Raw genomic sequence first — 18,442 nt, 5'->3', positions numbered from 1 at the left:
TTATGTAAGGGAGTGGCCTCACAGCTGAGAGAAGGGTTCTCAAGAGTCCAATTACAGACACACTGCCAGCACCGCAGTCAGAAATGCAAGATCACACCAAACATGTGCCTTCACAGTTTGTGTTAGATTTGATGTTGCATTTACACCCACACAAAGAATCACACACACACAGTAATACAATCACCTACAAGCACAAACACAAATACAGGCACACAATCACAGAATCACCCGTGATCACAGCACACAAGAAATATCCTATTCCACATGCAAAACAGACACCCCAGCGATGAAATTACATGACCAGTCACTGAGAGGCCACTCATCCAGCTCCTACCAGAAGGAACTGAGCAAAGACCTGGGTTAATTCCCTACTGTATCCCCGGCAACCAGAAGAACACATCATCGTCATCAGCAGCAGCAACAAAAAATGTTTCCTATGTGACAGGCACAATTCCAAGCACTTTTTTTTTTTTTTTTTTTTGAGATGGTGTCTCACTCTGTTGCCCAAGCTGGAGTGCAGTGGCGCGATCTCGGCTTACTGCAATCTCTGCCTCCTGGGTTCAAGCAATTCTCCTGGCCCAGCCTCCCAAGTGGCTGGGACTACAGGCACACACCACCACGGCCAGCTAGTTTTTGTATTTTTAGTAGAGATGGGGTTTCACCATCTTGGCCAGGATGGTCATGAACTCCTGACCTCAGGTGATCCGCCCACCTCAGCCTCCCAAGGTGCTGGGATTATAGGAGTGAGCCACTGCGCCCAGCCACACTTTTTATTTAATGCTCTCAACAACCTTATTTGCAACAACCCATCTTATAGGTGGGAAAATTGAGATCCAAAGAAGTTTAGTGACTCGCCCAAGGTTTCACAGCCACTGACAGGCAATCAGAATTTGGTGGGGTTTGTTTTTTTTTTTTTTTTTTTTAGATGGAGACTTGTCCTGTCACCCAGGCTGGAGTGCAATGGTGCGATCTCAGCTCACTACAACTTCCGCCTCCTGGGTTCAAGCAGTTCTCCTGCCTCAACCTCCCGAATAGCTGGGACTACAGGCACATGCCACCACACCCAGCTAATTTTTTGTGTGTGTTTTTACTAGAGACAGGGTTTCACCATATTGACCAGGCTGGTCTCGAACTCCTGACCTCAAGTGACCTGCCTGCCTCAGCCTCCCAAAGTGCTGGGATTACAGGTGTGAGCCACCATGCCCAGCCAGCAGTCAGAATTTGAACCCAGGCTGGGCACAGTGGCTCATGCCTTTAATCTCAACACTTTCGGAGGCAGAAGCAGAAGGATTGCTTGGGCCCAGGAGTTTGAGACCAGCCTGGGCAACATAGCAAGACTCTGTCGCTACAAAAAAGTTTTAGAAATTAGCTGGCATGGTGGTGCACACCTGTGGTCCCAGCTACTCAGGAGGCTTGAGTCAGGGAGGTCAAGGCTGCAGGGAGTCCTCCCACTCACTGCACTCCAGCCTGGACAACAGAGTGAGACTTTGTCTCAATAAAAAAAGAATTTGAGGCTGGGCGTGGTGGCTCACGCCTGTAATCCCTGCACTTTGGGAGGCCGAGGCAGGTGGATCACCTGAGGTTGAAAGTTCAAGACCAGCCTGCCAACATGGAGAAACCCTGTCTCTACTAAAAATGCAAAAAATTAGCCGGGCATGGTGGTGCACGCCTGTAATCTCAGTTACTCGGGAGGCTGAGGCAGGTGAATTGCTTGAACCTGGGAGGTGGAGGTTGCGGTAAGCTGAGATCTCACCATTGCCCTCCAGCCTGGGAAACAAGAGCGAAACTCGGTCTCAAAAAAAAAAAGAATTTGAACCCAGGCTTTCCCAGGCTTTCTGGCTCCAGAGTCCATCACATAAGGCTACCATTCAATACATAATTGCTGCCTTAATCCACCAGAATTACAGAATCACAGTAACTGCGAACACACCCAAACGGCAGCGCAGTGTGTGGACTCACAGGAGGGCAATACAGACACACAAATAGAAGAGACCCTCTCATATCACACCACAGACCACAGAAAAAGCACAGAGACACATCATGATAGTCAGGGATTGTCATGACAATTGGTCACAACCACACACAGAGACACAACACACAGAAACACAGGGGCACACCCAGAGCTCCCCAAGTCCCTCCTGTTCCGCTCCCAGCCCCGCTGGGCTGGCCCTCAAGGAAACAGCAGGTTGAGGATGGGAAGGGGGGCCACCCCACTTGTCCGCTCAGCCCGACCGGTTCCACCAGGGCCACAGATGGCACAACCCACCTTGTGAAACCCAAGTGATGACTGACCCATGTTGGGCAACTGGACTCAGACCTGGTCTGGATGCCTGGGTTCTGGGGAGAAAGGGCCTGGGAGCCTGGACTCCTGTATTTCCAAAGGAGGAGGGGGTTGGGTGCCCCATTCCTTCTAAGGGGGAAGAGGAGGATTGGGACCTGGACTCTCAGATCCTGAGGATGGAAGGCTGGGGCCTGGACTCCTAGATTCTGCGAAAAGAGGGGGCCGGAGTCCTGGATTCCTCTGTCTTTGATGGTAGGGTTCCAGATTTAGCAAATAAAACTATAGGAAGCCCAATTTAATTTGAATTTTAGATAAATAACAAATACTTTTTTAGTATAAATATGTCCCAAATACTGCATGAAACATACTTATACTAAAAAAAAACTGTTTGTTGCTTATCTGAATTTCAGATTTTACAGGACATCCTGTATTTTATGTGGCAACCCTGTTTGAGGAGGATGTAGGCCGATGCCTGGTGACTGGGCCACCATCACTCCTCAGCCCCCCAGGAGCTCCTCCTCCTGCTCACGGCCCTCCTCGCCCCCAAGCAGGCCACCTCACAGCTTCCCCAGTCTCTATTTCCTCACCTGCATGAATTGCTAGATCTAATTGGGGCCCCCAGGCTGTGTCAGGAGTGAGAGAGGAAACTTGAGGACAACTCAGAGTGTCATCCTGGGAGCCCTAGGGTCCTCGGAGATGACTGACCTTGAGTCACCTGCACCCTTAGTCTGGACAGCAGGGGGGATGGGGCCCTGTGGCTGCCTCCACAGGGCAGTTCTGGAGATGAAGAGAGATGGGAAGCGAGATTCAGAAGAGATTTTGACTTAGGAGACAGAGACCCTGGGATAAGGGCATAGAGACACAGAGCCTGGAAGGAGAGGGACCCAGAGATGGAGAGACAGAGATTTGGAAAGAGATCTGCAGAGATGAGGAAAGAAAGAGAGATTCACAGCTGGAAAGGTGAAGATGCAGGGTGAGAGACAAAGATTCAGAGATGGGGAGACAGGGATGTTAGGACACAAGTGGGAAGGAGATGTTCCCCAGACATCCAGGCTCCAGGGCCAATGATGGACGTGCACCGGCAAGACAGTGAGCACTGCCAGGAGTTCTGGGGACAAGGAGACTCAACCCTCTGGGTGGTGCTGGGAGACCAAGGCTTGGGTCCTAATGTGTTGGAGGCAGGGAGGGGATACCTCGGATCCCAGGCTAGCAGGGCGATCCACCTGCCATCACCCCATACCGTAGGGTGATGACACCACCTTCTCTGCAGGTGACACCCCAGTTTTCTAGTACCTCCTACATTTTTGGGGTGACACCCGTGCTGAGAACCCCACCCAGCTCTAACACTGCTTCCCTCACTGAGTCACCTCCCAACCCCGTCAGGCCTGTTGAGGGGAGACTTTGGCGACTCAGGCATCCAGGCCCCCAGCTCCTTCCCTGCTCAGGAGCCCAGCAGTGTGGAATCCCAGGACCCCTACCTTACTGAGGGATGTGCTCCTGGCCTCATGAGACATGGGAGTCCGGGGCCCCAGCCCCTCCTCCCTCAGACCTCGGGGTCCAAGCCCCCAGTCCTTTGCTCCATTAGGACCCAGGAGTCCCGGGTGACGTCCATGTCCTTCAGGAACTGCGGCTTTTCAGTTCCCACCCTCCTCCCTTCCCAATTTGGAGCTGGGGTGAGGTGTGTTTATTTACTTTGGTTCCAACATGAGTCATTCCCCAAAACACACTGCCCCCCATGTGTCTCCTGGCTTGAATGGGGAGGACATTGTCCCCCTCTCCCAGGAAAGTGGGGACATCACTGAGAGTCTGATGAGAGACCCTGAAAGGGGAGCCCCACACAGCACTCTCTCGCACTCCACCTGGCCTTTCTCTCTCCCCACCCATCACCTCTCCCCATTTCCCTACCCTCTAAGCCTGTTCAGTGATTCCCCCACCTGCCTCTCCACTTTTCCATCTCCATCTCTCTTCTGTCTCCCATCTCCCCATTTTTTTTTTTTTGAGACAGGGTCTCGCTCTGTCACTGAGGCTGGAGTGCAGTGGCAGGAACACGGCTCACTGCAGACTCAACCTTCTGGACTCAAGCAATCCTCCTGCCTCAGCCTCTCAAGTAGCTGGGACTACAGGCACATGCCACCATGCCCGGCTAATTTTATTTGTATTTTTTGTAGAGATGGGGTCTCCCCATGTTGCCCAGGCTGGTCTCCAACTCCTACGCTCAGGCGATCCTCTCGCCTCAGCCTCCCAAAGTGTTGGGATTACAGGCGAGAGCCACCATACCTGGCCCATCTCCCCTCTTCTTGTTATTTCTTTTCACATTTTTGTGCTCCTCTGTTTCTTGGCACCTCTCCATCCCTCTACATCTTCCTGTGTCTCTCCCTTCTGTCTAGAGGGACTTCCCTGCCTGCCCTTCTGACACTGTGTTTCTGTCTCTCCCTCTCTTTTGGTCTCTGCACATTGACGCAGCTGTGGCCCCCCAAACCCCTACCCCACCCCACCCTGCCGCCTTCTCTCCCCTCAGTCCTGGGAGCTGAAGCAGGAGGGGAAGTGGGGTGATGGGAGTGGAGAGGGAGGGCGGGAAATCCCAGTTCGGGGAGAGGGTCGACCAGACCGGCTTGGCTCCCTGGGCACCTCTGTCAGAGCCCCGCCCAGGGCTGTGTGGCCGCCCATATAAGTGGCTCTGGGCTGAGAGGGAGAAGTCAGTGCCTGTGTCTCCACACCTCTGTCTCCATCACTGCCTCACGGTCCTGCAGGTAGGAGCAACCCCTCTACAGCCCTCTTCTTTGAAGTTGGGTGCCTCTGCTCTGATCTCCCTCCTCCTCATCCCACTCATATCACTCTGTCTCCTTTCGTATCTCTGAATGTCTGTCTCTCGGGACATCTCTGTCCTTCCCAATGCCCCCAAATCCCTCCTTCTTAACTGGGGTGGGCTGAGCTGAATTTAGAAGTCCTGTGGCCCAGCATCACCTCTATGAACCCCCTTGGCCTGGGCCGTCAGACGCGGGGTGTTCCTCCTCATGTCTCTGAGCCTCAGTGTTCATCTGTGAGATGGGCTTGCAGAGGAGTCAAAGTGCTGGGCACATGTGGGCGTTACTGGTGACATCTCTGTGGGCACCTGGCTCTGATATTTCTCCCCTTGTCTCTGACTCTGTCCATCTCCATTTCTTACTCTCTCTCAAGCTCTACCTCGGGTATGGGGAGGGTCCTCTGCCATCTGTCGGGCAGTTGGAAAGCAATGGGCGAGTTTCTCGCCCCCACCCTATCCATTCCCTACTCCTTGTCTCTCCTGGCCAGCAGGCTGACTTGGCCTCTTTCTCCCCAGCTCCTCTACCCCTGAGAGCCCAGCCCCCGGTGCCCCAGTCCCTTGCCCCCACCTCCCCAGTATCCAGTGTCCCTTGGACAGACTCTGCCACTGTCGCTGCAGCCACTTCTGCCGTCCCCAACGCCACCTCCTCAGGGCCAGCAAGATGCAGTTTGAGATGCACGACAACGTGAAAGGCAAAGGTGGGATCACTGGGTGGACCAGCAACCCTCTCAGTACTGGAACCTGGCCGCCTCCCTCCCCTGGGCACCCTTGCTTCGAAGACAGACGGCGCCTGCTTCCACCCCAGAGGCCCCAGAAATGCTGCAACCCAGAACCCAGGCCCAGACATGGAGGAGGAGGAGGCACTGCCAGGCCCCACCCAGATGTGGTTCCCACCCTTCCTCGGATGTGCAGGAGACCCCCACCCCCAGCCTAACCAGACGTGCAGGACCCAGTAGCAACAGGGACAGACTGGGGTTGCCGGTACCCAGATGTGGCAGAAGGGAAGGGGGAGGCACAGTGGTGCCCCTTCAGTGGGCGGCCTGGTGGCCCCGCCCAGACTGCCCGGCAGAGGGAAGGGTGGCAGAAGTGCAGGGCGCAGGAGGTGCTGCGAGGCTGCCAGCTGACCCCTACCCTCCCACCTCTGCAGCTATGTCCTACCCCGTGACCAGTCAGCCCCAGTGCGCCACCACCAGCTGCTACCAGACCCAGCTCAGTGACTGGCACACAGGTCTCACGGACTGCTGCAACGACATGCCTGTCTGTGAGTGCCTGCCTGCTCCCTCTCCAGGCCCAGTGGAAGGCGGGTTTGGGGGAAATTAGGAGAGGGAAGCTCACCTCCAACCTCCTCCCACCGCTTGCTAATCCCACTCCCACCTCCCTTCCTTGGACTCGGAATTCCCACTCTTTAACACTCACCCTTTCCTCAGACTCCCAACACTCCCTAGGATACTACCTCATGCCTTCCTACACTCAACTTCTCGGGCCCTCAACCTCCCCCTTGCACTCTTAGCTTTCCTCACTGTGACGCCCAGCTCCCTCTTCAAACCATAACTCCTGGCCCAGTGCACTGGCTCACGCCTGTAATCCCAGCACTTTGGGAGGCCGTGGCAGGTGGATCACGAGGTCAGGAGTTCAAGACCAGTCTGGCCAAGATGGTGAAACCACGTCTCTACTAAAAATACAAAAAATTAACCGGGTGTGGTGGCGGGCGCCTGTAAACTCAGCTACTCGGGAGGCTGAGGCAGAAAATTGCTTGAACCCGGGAGACAGAGGTTGCAGTGAGCCAAGATTGCGCCACTGCACTCCAGTCGGGGCAACAGTGTGAGACTCCATCTCAAAAAAATAAAAATAAAAAATGAAATTAGCCAGGGGTAGTGGCACACACCAGTAGTCCCAAGCTATTCGGCAGGCTGAGGCGGGAGGATTGTTTGAGCACAGCAGATCGAGGCTACAGTGAGCCGTGTGATCACACCATTGCACTCCAGCCTGGATGACAGAGCGTGACTTTAATTTAGTTTTCTTTCTTTCTTTTTTTCTTTTCTTTTTCTTTTTCTTTTTTTTTTTTTTTTTGAGACGGAGTATTGCTCTGTCGCCCAGGCTGGAATGCAATGGCACAGTCTAGGCTCACTGCAACCTCCGCCTCCCAGGTTCAAGCAATTCTCCTGCCTCAGCCTCCCAAGTAGCTGAAATTACAGGCGCACACCACCACGCCCGGCTAATCTTTGTATTTTTAGTAGAGACGTGGTTTCACCATGTTGGCCAGGCTGGTCTCAAACCCCTGACATTGTGATCCGCCCGCCTCGGCCTCCCAAAGTGCTGGGCTTACGGGCGTGAGCCACCGCGCGTGGCCTCCAATTTCTAAAAACAGAGGAAGAAGAAGAAGAAAAAGAAAAACCCTATCTTCCAATCGCTAAGCCATCCTCTCCTTGGACTAATTCCCTCCGGGACCTCTCCTTGGCTGGGACCCTCATGCCCCTCTGCGACTAATCAGCCGTGCCCCTCCCCGGGGCGGAGCCGTTGGGAGGCCCCGGCTGGCCCGCCCCTGACCGCCTACGCCCCACCCAGGTCTGTGCGGCACTTTTGCTCCTCTGTGCCTCGCCTGCCGCATCTCCGACGACTTCGGCGAGTGCTGCTGCGCGCCCTACCTGCCCGGAGGCCTGCACTCCATCCGCACCGGCATGCGGGAGCGCTACCACATTCAGGTGCGCGCGGGACTGGGGACCCGCGGGAGCAGGGAGCTGGGGACTGGCCTCCTGGGACCCACGGTAGGGCTCCTGACCACTCTCTCCCACCCTCTAGGGCTCCGTCGGGCACGACTGGGCGGCCCTCACCTTTTGTCTGCCCTGCGCGCTCTGCCAGATGGCGCGGGAGCTGAAGATCCGAGAGTAAGGAAGTTCCCTGTCTTCCCCGTCCTTTTCCACCAGTCTCACCTCTGGCCTTATCTGGCCACTCCTGGGAGGGACTGCCTCACCACCCCTGTCTCGCTGCCAGAAATACACCCACAATAAAAACCTGAAAACCAACTCCGCCTACATCCATTTTGTCCCAGGGTAGGAATCTGGGTGGAGAGAGAGGATTGGTGAGAGAGGTGGGGACACTACAGATGCCTACGTGTGACCCCGCCAGGCAGTGTGTGACTTTGGCAAGTTATCCCTCCCAAACCCCAGGCGCCCTCACCTTAACAAAGTAAAACCACTAACGCTTTAGCTGCAGACTCCCTGCGTGAAGCTGCCTGCACTCTGAAAATAAGCAAAACCAGAAAGTCAGTCTTGGGAGGGCGGGGGCACTGAAGTTCAAAGGAACAACACAGGAGAGCGCCCTTGCTTGCTCCATGCCTATGGACTGTTTGGCCTGCACACAATTCGAACAGGCGTCGGCGACTTTTGTCTCCAAAGCAGAGAACTTCCAAGCTTAAGGCTCTCTGGAGCTAAAAAGGAATATTTTTTTATTTTTTTCTTTTTTCTTTTTTTTTTGAGACGGAGTCTCACTCTGTTGCCCAGGCTGGAGTGCAATGGCGCGATCTCGCCTCACTGTAAGCTCTGCCTCCCGGGTTCACACCATTCTCCTGCCTCAGCCTCCCGAGTAGCTGGGACTACAGGCGCCCGCCACCACGCCCGGCTAATATTTATTTTTTTTTGTATTTTTAGTAGACAGGGTTTCACCGTGTTAGCCAGGATGATCTCGATCTCCTGACCTCGTGATCTGCCTGCCTTGGCCTCCCAAAGTACTAGGAGTACAGGCGTGAGCCACCGCGCCCGGCTCCTTCTTCTTCTTCTTCTTCTTTTTTTTTTTTTTTTTTTGAGACGTAATTTCGCTCTTGTCGCCCAGGCTGTAGTGCAATGGCGTGATCTTAGCTCACCACAACCTCCGCCTCCTGGGTTCAAGCGATTCTCCTGCCTCAGCCTCCCGAGTAGTTGGGATTACAGGCATGCGCCACCATCCCCAGCTAATTTTGCATTTTTGGTAGAGAGGGGGGTTTCTCCATGTTGGTCAGGCTGGTCTTGAACTCCTGACCTCAGGTGATCCTCCCACCGTGGCCTCCCAAAGTGCTGGGATTACAGACATGAGCCACCGCGCCTGGCCTAAAAAGGAACTTTTAGGAACTGTCTACTTCAATCAATGCTCTTTCCTGCAAAAGCAACCAACAGCAGATCAAAAAATGTTCAGGTCTCAAAATTGGACAGACCTGGGATCTAATCTTGACTCCTCAACATTTAGCTGTGTTATCTTAGTGAATTCATAAACCTTTCTGAACCTGATTCCCCCTCTGGGGCTAACAATCCCTAGCATGTCATATGGCTATTGTGAGAACAAGAGATGGAATAGAGGGAAAGGCCAAAATGTGAACTCAAATCACTGTGGGCTGGATGTGGTGGCTCCTGCCTCTAATCTCAATGCTTTGGGATGGCTGAGGCAGGAGTATCACTTCAGGCCAGGATTTGGAGACCAGCCTGGGCAACACAGCGAGACATCTCTACGAAAAATTTTTGAGCCAGGAGCAGTCACGCCTGTAATCCCAGCACTTTGGGAGGCTGAGGCAGGAGGATCGCTTGAGCCCAGGAATTCGAGACCAGCCTGGGCAACATGGCAAAACTGTGTCTACAAAAAATACACAAAAATTAACCAGGCATGAGGCTGGGCGTGCTGGCTCATGCCTGTAATCCCGGTATTTTGGGAGGCAGAGGCAGTTGGATCACCTAAGGTCAGGAGTGCAAGACCAGCCCGGCCAACATGGCAAAACCCCGTCTCTACTAAAAAAAAAAAAAAAATTAGCCAGGCATGGTGGTGGGTGCCTATAATCCCAGCACTCAGGAGGCTGAGGCAGGAAAATCACTTGAACCCGGGAGGCAGAATTTGCAGTGAGCCGAGATTGCACCACAACACTCCAGCCTGGATGACAGAGCAAGACTCCTTCTCAATCAATAAATAAATAAATTAGCTGGGCCTGGTGACGTGCACCTGAAGTCCCAGCTAATTGAGAGGCTAAGACAGGATGATCACTTGAGCCCAGAAGGTGAAGGCTGCAATGAGCTCACAGGATGAGACCCTGTCTAAGAAAAAAATAAGAAAAAGAAAAAATTTCTTAAAATTAGCTGGGCAAGGCTGGGCTTGGTGGTTTACGCCTGTAATCCCAGCAGTTTGGGAGGCTGAGGTGGGCGGATCACGAGGTCAGCAGATAGAGACCATCCTGGCTAACACAGTGAAACTCCGTCTCTACTAAAAATACAAAAAATTAGCGGGGCATGGTGGCGGGCGCCTGTAGTCCCAGCTACTCAGGAGGCTGAGGCAAGAGAATGGCGTGAACCCAGGAGGCGGAGCTTACAGTGAGCCGAGATCACGCCACTGCACTCTAGCCTAGGTGACAGAGCGAGACTCCGTCTCAAAAAAAAAAAAGTTAGCTGGGCATGTGGCTCACACCTATAGTTCCAACTACTCTGGAGGCTATGGTAGGAGGATCGCTTGAGTTCAGAAAGTCAACGCTGCAGTGAACTGTGATCACGCCACTGCACTCCAGCCCAGGTAACAGAGAAAGACCCTGTCTCAAAACAAAACAAAATCATTGTTTTTTGTTTTCTTAAGACAATCTCGTTCTGTCACCCAAACTGGAGTGCAGTGGCACCATCTCAGCTCACTGCAACCTCTACCTCCTGGGTTCAAGCAATTCTCGTGTCTCAGCCCCACAAGTAGCTGGGATTGCAAGCGTGTGCCACCATGCCTGGCTAATTTTTCTATTTTTAGTAAAGACAGTGTTTCACCATGTTGCCCAGGTTGGTCTCAAACTCCTCAAGCAATCCGCCTATCTTGGCCTATCAAAGTGCTGGGATTACAGGGGCGAGCCACCACACCTGGCCAAAATCATTGTTATTATAATATGTATAATATAGCAACTATTCTAATTTTTTTTTTTTTTTTTTTTTTTTTTGAGGCAGAGTCTTGCTCTGTCGCCCAGGCTGGAGTGCAGTGGCACAATCTCAGCTCACTGCAAGCTCTGCCTCCCGGGTTCGTGCCATTCTCCTGCCTCAGCCTCCCGAGTAGCTGGGACTACAGGCGCCTGCCACCTCGCCCGGCTAATGTTTTTGTATTTTTAGTAGAGATGGGGTTTCACCGTGTTAGCCAGGATGCTCTCGATCTCCTGACCTCATGATCCGCCTGCCTCAGCCTCCCAAAGTGCTGGGATTACAGGCATGAGCCACCATGCCCGGCCTATTCTAATATTAATATATTACTATTATTTGCTGTTCTCTCTCTCTCTCTTTCTCTGGAGCTGTATCCACTCATTGAGTGACATCTTCCCTCGGGATATCTAAGAACCATCTCAAATCTAACATATATAAAACCTAACTGCTGAGGTACCCCAATCCCCAAACCGCCTAGTCTTTGCCATGCCAGGAAACAGCAAACTCTACCCGTTCCGTTGCTCAGTCACTTTCTCTCTCACCCAGTGTCCAATCTGTCAACAAATGCTGCTGGTTCTCCCTTCAGAATATATCCAGAATCTCACTTCTCCCTGCTCTGCTATCCCGACCTTGTTCCAGCCACTCTCCTCTTCAATACGGACGCAGGGGCTTCCTCACTGGGCTTCCCACCCTCTTCTACCCCTTTAGCCTCTTCCTCCCAGGGGAATCCTGTGAACACCTACATCAGAGCCCATTCCTCTCAGGCTCAGAATCCTCCCATGGTGCCATCCCTGACAGAGTGGAAGCTTGAGTCCTCACTGTGGTGCAGGGACCTGCAGGATATGGCTCTTGTTCCCTCTGTGACCTTGTCTGCCTATCTCCCCTTATTCCCTCTCTGCGCCAACCACATGAGTCTTGTTTCTCTGAAATGTCAGGCACACTCCAACCTCAGGGCCTTTGCACTGGCTGTTCCCTCAGCCTGGAATGCTCCTCCCTCAGATGTCCCTCTGGCTCACTCCCTCATTGCTGCTCATGTGTCATCTTACGAGAGAGGCCTTCCCATCCCACCTATGTTAAATAGCAAGTCCCAGGCCAGGCGCGGTGACTCAAGCCTGTAATCCCAGCACTTTGGGAGGCCGTGGTGCGTGAATCACTTGAGGTCAGGAGTTCACGACCAGCCTGGCCAACATAGTAAAACCCTGTCTCTACTAAAAATACAACAATTAGCCAGGCATGGTAACAGGCACCTATAATCCCAGCTACTTGGGAGGCTGAGGCAGGAGAATCATTTGAGCCCGGGAGGCAGAGACCGTGCCATTGCACTTCAGCCTGGGCAACAAGAGCAAAACTCCGTCTCAAAAAAAGAAGAAAAAAAAAAGCAGTGCCAACCCCCTGCTCTCTCACTACCTTTTCTATCACTTTCCAGCATCCAGCATCATTTACTTTTTATTGGGCACCACACTGGCTTATCAGCTCCATGAGGGCAGAGACCTTGTTCACTACTCTGTCCCCAGCTCCCAGCACAATGCGGGGCCCATTGTAGGCAATCAGAAGACACTGGCTTAGAAAAGGGAAGCAATTTTGGAGGTAATGTGTGGGGCAACGGAGACAGGCTTGTGAGTGGCTCGTCTCTTAATTAGCCCTGAGTTCTTAGGCAACAGAGCTTTTGAATGGGCAAAATGGAAAACCAAGCCAGCACCTCCCAGTGATGACAGGAAGATTAAGACTCACATCAAGCACCCAGCACAGTGTCTGGAGGGCTGTAGGCTCTCAGTAAAATATTCCCTCTATCCCTGAAATCCCCAAGGGGTTGGGAGCCACACATAGCCTAGAACTCAGGCATCCAGCCTTCCATGCCCAGACTCTCTCCCACCTCAACATACGCCACTTGCACTCAGGTATGTGCAGGCAGAAGTGATAGTGGAGGGCTGACGTGGAGGGACGAACACGTACCATAGGGCATTTGTGAGAGTCAGGGAGCGTGGCTATGCATCCCAGAGAAAAGGCCCAGTCATGGTGCAAATCGTCTTCTCAGGAGGTTGAAGCTACAGTGCGCCAAGATCACATCATTGCACTCCAGCTTGAGTGATAAAGCTAGATCATCTCCGAAAAAAAAAAAAGAAAAAAGAAAATACCGTGTTATTCCTGGCCCATAACGGAGACTCACACACCCTCTGAGTCCAACACATCGTCCTCCTCTGCTGAGCACCTGATGAAGCAACCAGCTTGCACTTAGGAGCGGGGTTGTGCAGAAAAGATTACATTGTTTAACACACCCAGCAAGATGCCTACGCTGCTGAGGCTGATGGAGGGATCTCCAGCTCCCACCTGGGAGGAATCAGGGCTTTTGTTTGCCCAGGTGCATACCAGGTAAAGCAGCTCTCACAATGCTTTCAGTTTTGGCTATGACTCTCATCAAAGTAGAGAAAGCTCATTGTTCTAGGGTCTCATTTCATTCTCGGCCCTGTCTGGTTCGAACCCTTCTATCAGGGCCTGGAATAAAATCTGTGCCTGAGTTAGGCATGGTGGCTCACACCTATAATCCCAACACTTTGGGAGGCCAAGGTGGGAGAGGATCACTTGAGCTCCAGAATTCAAGACCAGCCTGGGCAACATGGTGAAACCTCATCTCTACCAAAATTACAAAAATTAGCTGGGTGAGGTGGTACACGTCTGTAGTTCTAGCTACTTGGGAGGCTGAAGTGGGGGGATCGCTTGAGCCCAGGAAGCTGAGGCTTCAGTGAGCAATGATTGCACCACTTCACTCCAGCCTGTGTCACAGAAAAAGAGACACCCTGTGTCAAAAACAAACAAACAAACAAAAAACCAAGGCCAAGTGCGGTGGCTCATGCCTGTAATCCCAGCACTTTGGGAGCCAAGGTAGGCAGATCACTTGAGGTCAGGAGTTTGAGACCAGCCTGGCCAACACGGTGAACCTTGTCTCCTCTAAAGATATAAAAAAATTAGCCAGGCATGGTGGCACATGCCTGTAATCCCAGCTACTTGGGAGGCTGAGGCACACAAATCACTTGAACCTGGGATATGGAGGTTGCAGTGAGCCAAGATCACACCACTGCACACTAGTCTGGGCAACAGAGTGAGACTCTGTCCGCTCAAAAAGCAAAACAACAAAAAGCCGTAGCTGGGACCAAGGCAGCCTATTTCCCCTCCTGAGCCAAACTGGGGTCTCCCTGAGGAAGATCTAAGGAAGGGTCAAAAGCCACTGCCCACGTCTCCCCTCGGCGCATCCCTTCTGGGAAACAAGAGCTGTTTATTGTTATTTATTATGCTTCTGTTGTGGCAGACCCTTCCCCCTTCCGCCTTTAGGAGGGGCAGTCAGGAACAAAGCCATCCCAGCTTGGAAGTGGTACCATCATAAGGGCAATTATCCAAGTTATTCAGTGTTCGGGGCTGCATCAGAGTTGAGAGCCAGCCCTCCTGAGACATGTGCAGATGCACTCAGACACCTGGGTCTTGCCCATACTTTTTATTTGTTAATTTCGTCGCTCCCCTCTTCTTCCGATGTGGTCCCAGCCACCTCTGACATGCATGCATTGGCAGGGCCTCTCACACTGAGGCTCCACGTGAAGGGAAGATGCAGAGTCCAGTTTCTCCAGGAGCTAGTGATGGAAGTCTTGGGAAAGGAGAGTCCCAAGTTCAAGAAGACAGCTAGGGTCAAAGGGAGGGAGGTCCTCAAGGGGTAGAGAACAGGAGTCCAAGGAGGTGGCTCAGGTGTGGCGTGGCCCCGCGGGAGAGCCCAGAAATCTTCCAGATAGCACTGTCTGGAACAGGGCTGTGCAGTGACGGTACCAGCATTTTCATCCCCAACCTCAGTGTCCCCCATGCCCACCTGGGGTGGGATCTCAGGCAGAGGTTTTGTCCCCTCTGAGGCTCCCCCTGAACACGCCTCTGTTGTTCCAGCATTCACTGCGTGACCCTGGTCCCGGTGAGGTAACACCACTGCTGAGCTTTGTCCCTGCAGCCTGGGGATCCTGCTCACCTCTAGGCTGTCTCATGATGCCATCTGTCTCTTCCCAGCCACTTCCCTTGCCAGCACTACCAATCCCCCTACTCAATTTCTGCTGTTGAAATATTCAGTGTTTCTGTATCCCTAGTTGGACCTGAGTGAAGAGATGTCTGAAGGGCATCTCATGTCAAGAACCAGACTCTGATCTTCCTCACAAGCCCCACTCTCCCCCATTCAATTAACGACCCCCTCAGCCATCCACAGTTCAGGCCACAAAGCTAGGGGTCATCGTGGATTTGTCTCCTCCCTCACCCTGACGTCCACACCATCATTATATTCTTCCACACACATCCCGCATCTGAGCGGGACTCACTCATTGCCACCACCCTATTCCAGTCCACCATCCCTGCTGCCCCTCTTGTCCCTCCAGTCCATTCTCCACAGCACAACTAAGTGACCTCTTAAATTTTTTGAGATGGAGTCTCACTCTGTCGCCGAGGTTGGAGTACAGTGGCGCAATCTGAGTGCACTGCAACCTCTGCCTCCCGGGTTCAAGCAATTCTCCTGCCTCAGCCTCCCAAGTAGCTGGGACTACAGGTGTGCGCCACCACGCCCGGCTAATTTTTGTATTTTTAGTAGACACGGGGTTTCACCATATTGACCAGGCTGGTCTCGAACTCCTGACCTTGTGATCAGCCCGCCTTGGCCTCCCAAAGTGCTGGGATTATAGGCATGAGCCACCGCACCCAGCCCTCTTAAATTCTGAAATAGGTACATCGGATCCTGTCACTCCCCTTCATCAAACCATCCAACAGCTTCCCGTTGCCCTGAGAATAAAACTCAAAACCCTGTGTGGGGTCCACAAGGCCCTGGGTGATCCAGCCCCTGCCTGTCCCCAGTCTCATCTCCTCACACTTGATCTGGGTCACACTTGCCAGTTTTCCAGTCCTTCCAATAAAACAAGCCTGCTCCCACCCCAGGGCCTCTGCCTTCACTTCCCGAAGCTCTTCCCGTGGCTGGTTCTTCTCAGGCATTCTCAGTCTAGCTTCTCTGAATGTCCAGCCGACTTCACCCCGTCGTCCCTCACTGCCACGTCCTCTGGAGGCCTCACGGCACTTCTCCCTCTCTGAAACCATGTTACTCGTGTGTGCACATGTGCAAGTGTTCATGTGTGTGTGCATGTGGGGTGTGTGCGTGTGAACTGATTGTCTCCCTTCACTAGAACCTAAGTACCATGAGATCAGGGAACCTCGTCTCTCCATTCCTGCTTTGCCCCATGCCTATGACAGTGCCTGACAGAGTAGGTACTCAATAAATAGCTGCTGAATGCAGAACAAAGGAGGCCCCGTCGGGGCACCCCTGAGGGAAGGGAGCCAGTGGTCTCCAAGGAGACAGTGTCCAGGGGCCCCCAGGTGAAGGGCCCCCAAGTCCAGGGCGGCCCCACTGGGTGACCCAGCTGCTGTGGATGAGGACCCTTGGCATGTCAGAGGGACATGCTGGTGAGGTTGTCCTGGCTCAACAGTCCCTTCCGGCCCACACCAGCCCCATGCCCACTGCCCCCAGCAACCCCGCCACCCCCACAGTACTCATGCAGCCTGTGCCGCAGTGTGACGAGGGCTGACCCCAGGCAGGCACCGTTGGGTGCATGGGGCCCGCCAGGCAGCTGGAGCAGCAGGGTGGCCACGCCGGCCATGCCATCTTCTGTGGGCTCGAGGGTGATGGGCCCAGCTCGCAGCCCAGCAGTGGTGGCAGGGATGGCTGGCGGGCAGCAGCCCCCTCCCATGGGTCCCCAGGGACCACCGGCCCCTGTCAGCAGCAGGGGTGCCAGGAAAGGCTCAGAGCGGCGGAAGGCGGGTGGTGGGAGCCCAGCTGGCTTCCAGGTGGGGGCCAGGGCAGTAGGGTCAGGTGGGAAGCAGACAGTGACCTTGGCGAAGGGGCGGCTGGCCATCTTGGTCATCTCCTGCAAGTGCCGGCGTTGCTCCTGCCGCTGATCCAGAGCCTGTTTGGCCTTCCAGAGGAGCACACAGAGTGAGAGGAAGAGGAAGAAGCAGGAGAAGAAGACGGAGAAGAAGACAAACAGGTCGATGTGGGCCTGGTCCTGCCGGAAGAAGAGCAGACCCTGCGAGTCGGCTGAGCCGTTGGTGCCGGGCCCACTTGGGTCTCCCACACCCAGCAGCAGCAGGTAGAAGCGGCTCGACTTGAGGGCATGGTGCTCGTGCGGGTAGGTGATGACCAGCCGGTCCCGCACACTGTGGACCACCAGCACTGCCGACGGCTCCGTCACTGTCACGTAGGTAATCAGGCCCTGCGGCCACACCTCCCGTACCCGTGGCTCTGCTGGGGCGCCCGGTCCACTGCTGGCTCCTGCTCCTCCTGGATCCCCGGCCCCCCGGGGCCCACCATCTGCAAGGGGTGGCGGAGGTGGTGGGGGTTGGGATGCCTGGATGTGTACTGTATGGACGCCAGTGTCAGGGGCCACACGGACCACGAAGGTGTCAAAAGAGGTGGAGACATAGAGGTCCACGGCCCCAAAGGTCACGTCCAGCGTCAGGCGGATGTCCACGTTGGTGAATTTGGGCTGCACACCAAAGAGGACAGTGCGGCCAGGGCCTAATGCCCGGCGCTTGGGCTCATGGAAGCAGTTGGTCTGCGACGTGGGGTCCAGGCAGCACTCCTGCTCCACTGAGATGAGGCGGTAGCACTGCTGGCCGCCCAGCGGGTTCCCATGGAATGATTCTCGGCACTTAGCACACTGCGGGCAGAGTTAGAGGCGGTGGCCATCAGGGCTGAGCACGGTGCCAGCCTGTCCCCCAAGCAGCAGTGACGAATACTCTATACCTACTGCTAAGTAGCCATTGCCCTGGGCCTCACCCCCACTGCCCCAGTCACTTCCCTGTGACCCCCGGACCTTCTCTGCCACAGTGTAGACCTTGCCAGGACCTGACACTCCAGCACTGCTGCCCCTGGTGTCACCCTAGTGACCTGAGCACCCTGATACTGAGGCCTCTGGCACTCTGAGGCACAGCAACAAAGAACACTGCTGCATTCCGCCTCTACCTCCTTGCTAGCTGTGTGGCCTTGGACTAGTGACTTAATCTCACTGAGCCTGAGCACACAGACTTAACCCATGAGCTCTGCACATAGGGAGTAACCATGGCTTGCTCACAGGACCGCTGAGATCATGCGCATGGCACTTGGCGCAGGGTCAGCCAGCCTCGCCCGCCTGCCTGGATGCTTCTATACTGTGCCAGGGGTCCTCCCACCCCGGGGCCTTTGCACTGATGGACCCTCTGCCTGCATGGTTCTCCTCTCACGTGCCAGCTTGTGGGGCCCCCTTGCCTCCTTCAGGTCTTTGCTCAAGAGCCTCCTTCTCACCTAGGCCTTCCCTGGCCACTGTGTCCTGTGTCTACCATTCCCACTCCCCAACAGCCCTAGCCCCTGCTTTCTACTTAACTTTCCTTAGCGCTCATCACTGCCTAACACATGAGCATCTG

General features: G+C 54.2%; 2 protein-coding genes across 6 annotated transcripts in view; one reads left to right on the top strand and one right to left on the bottom strand.

The window, feature by feature from the left end:
- Window positions 1-4,873: 4,873 nt before the first annotated feature.
- On the top strand, window positions 4,874-8,107 carry CNFN (cornifelin). 3 transcript variants are annotated; one of them, XM_015124098.3, is made up of 5 exons: window positions 4,883-5,031; window positions 5,601-5,782; window positions 6,232-6,345; window positions 7,650-7,786; window positions 7,884-8,107. In XM_015124098.3, the coding sequence occupies exons 2-5, from the start codon at window positions 5,746-5,748 to the stop codon at window positions 7,971-7,973; spliced, it is 378 nt and encodes a 125-aa protein (XP_014979584.2). In that variant the 5' UTR covers window positions 4,883-5,031; window positions 5,601-5,745; the 3' UTR covers window positions 7,974-8,107. The 3 variants fall into 3 exon arrangements, with proteins under 3 accessions (XP_077839246.1, XP_014979584.2, XP_077839245.1); XM_077983119.1 differs by having other exon boundaries at window positions 4,959-5,031; window positions 5,703-5,782; XM_077983120.1 differs by lacking the exon at window positions 5,601-5,782 and having other exon boundaries at window positions 4,874-5,031.
- A 6,140-nt stretch (window positions 8,108-14,247) lies between these two features.
- Window positions 14,248-18,442, bottom strand: part of MEGF8 (multiple EGF like domains 8) — a 52,746-nt gene continuing 48,551 nt past the window's right edge. For all 3 annotated transcript variants that reach the window (XM_015124043.3, XM_015124044.3, XM_077982889.1), the window contains one exon: window positions 14,248-17,700. In XM_015124043.3, coding sequence (XP_014979529.2) covers window positions 16,432-17,700 — 1,269 coding nt within the window. In that variant the 3' untranslated portion in view covers window positions 14,248-16,431. The remainder of the gene's footprint in view (window positions 17,701-18,442) is intronic.

Source organism: Macaca mulatta, chromosome 19, assembly GCF_049350105.2.
Source record: "Macaca mulatta isolate MMU2019108-1 chromosome 19, T2T-MMU8v2.0, whole genome shotgun sequence".
Lineage (NCBI taxonomy): Eukaryota > Metazoa > Chordata > Mammalia > Primates > Cercopithecidae > Macaca > Macaca mulatta.
This window is presented reverse-complemented; position numbering and strand designations above follow the sequence as displayed.

Bases quoted from the DNA above. Each gene is read 5' to 3' on its own strand.
- CNFN (XM_015124098.3), top strand. From the start codon at position 5,746: ATGCAGTTTGAGATGCACGACAACGTGAAAGGCAAAG. The intron at 5,783-6,231 runs GTGGGATCACTG...CCACCTCTGCAG, and splicing joins CGACAACGTGAAAGGCAAAG to CTATGTCCTACCCCGTGACC. The intron at 6,346-7,649 runs GTGAGTGCCTGC...CGCCCCACCCAG, and splicing joins CTGCAACGACATGCCTGTCT to GTCTGTGCGGCACTTTTGCT.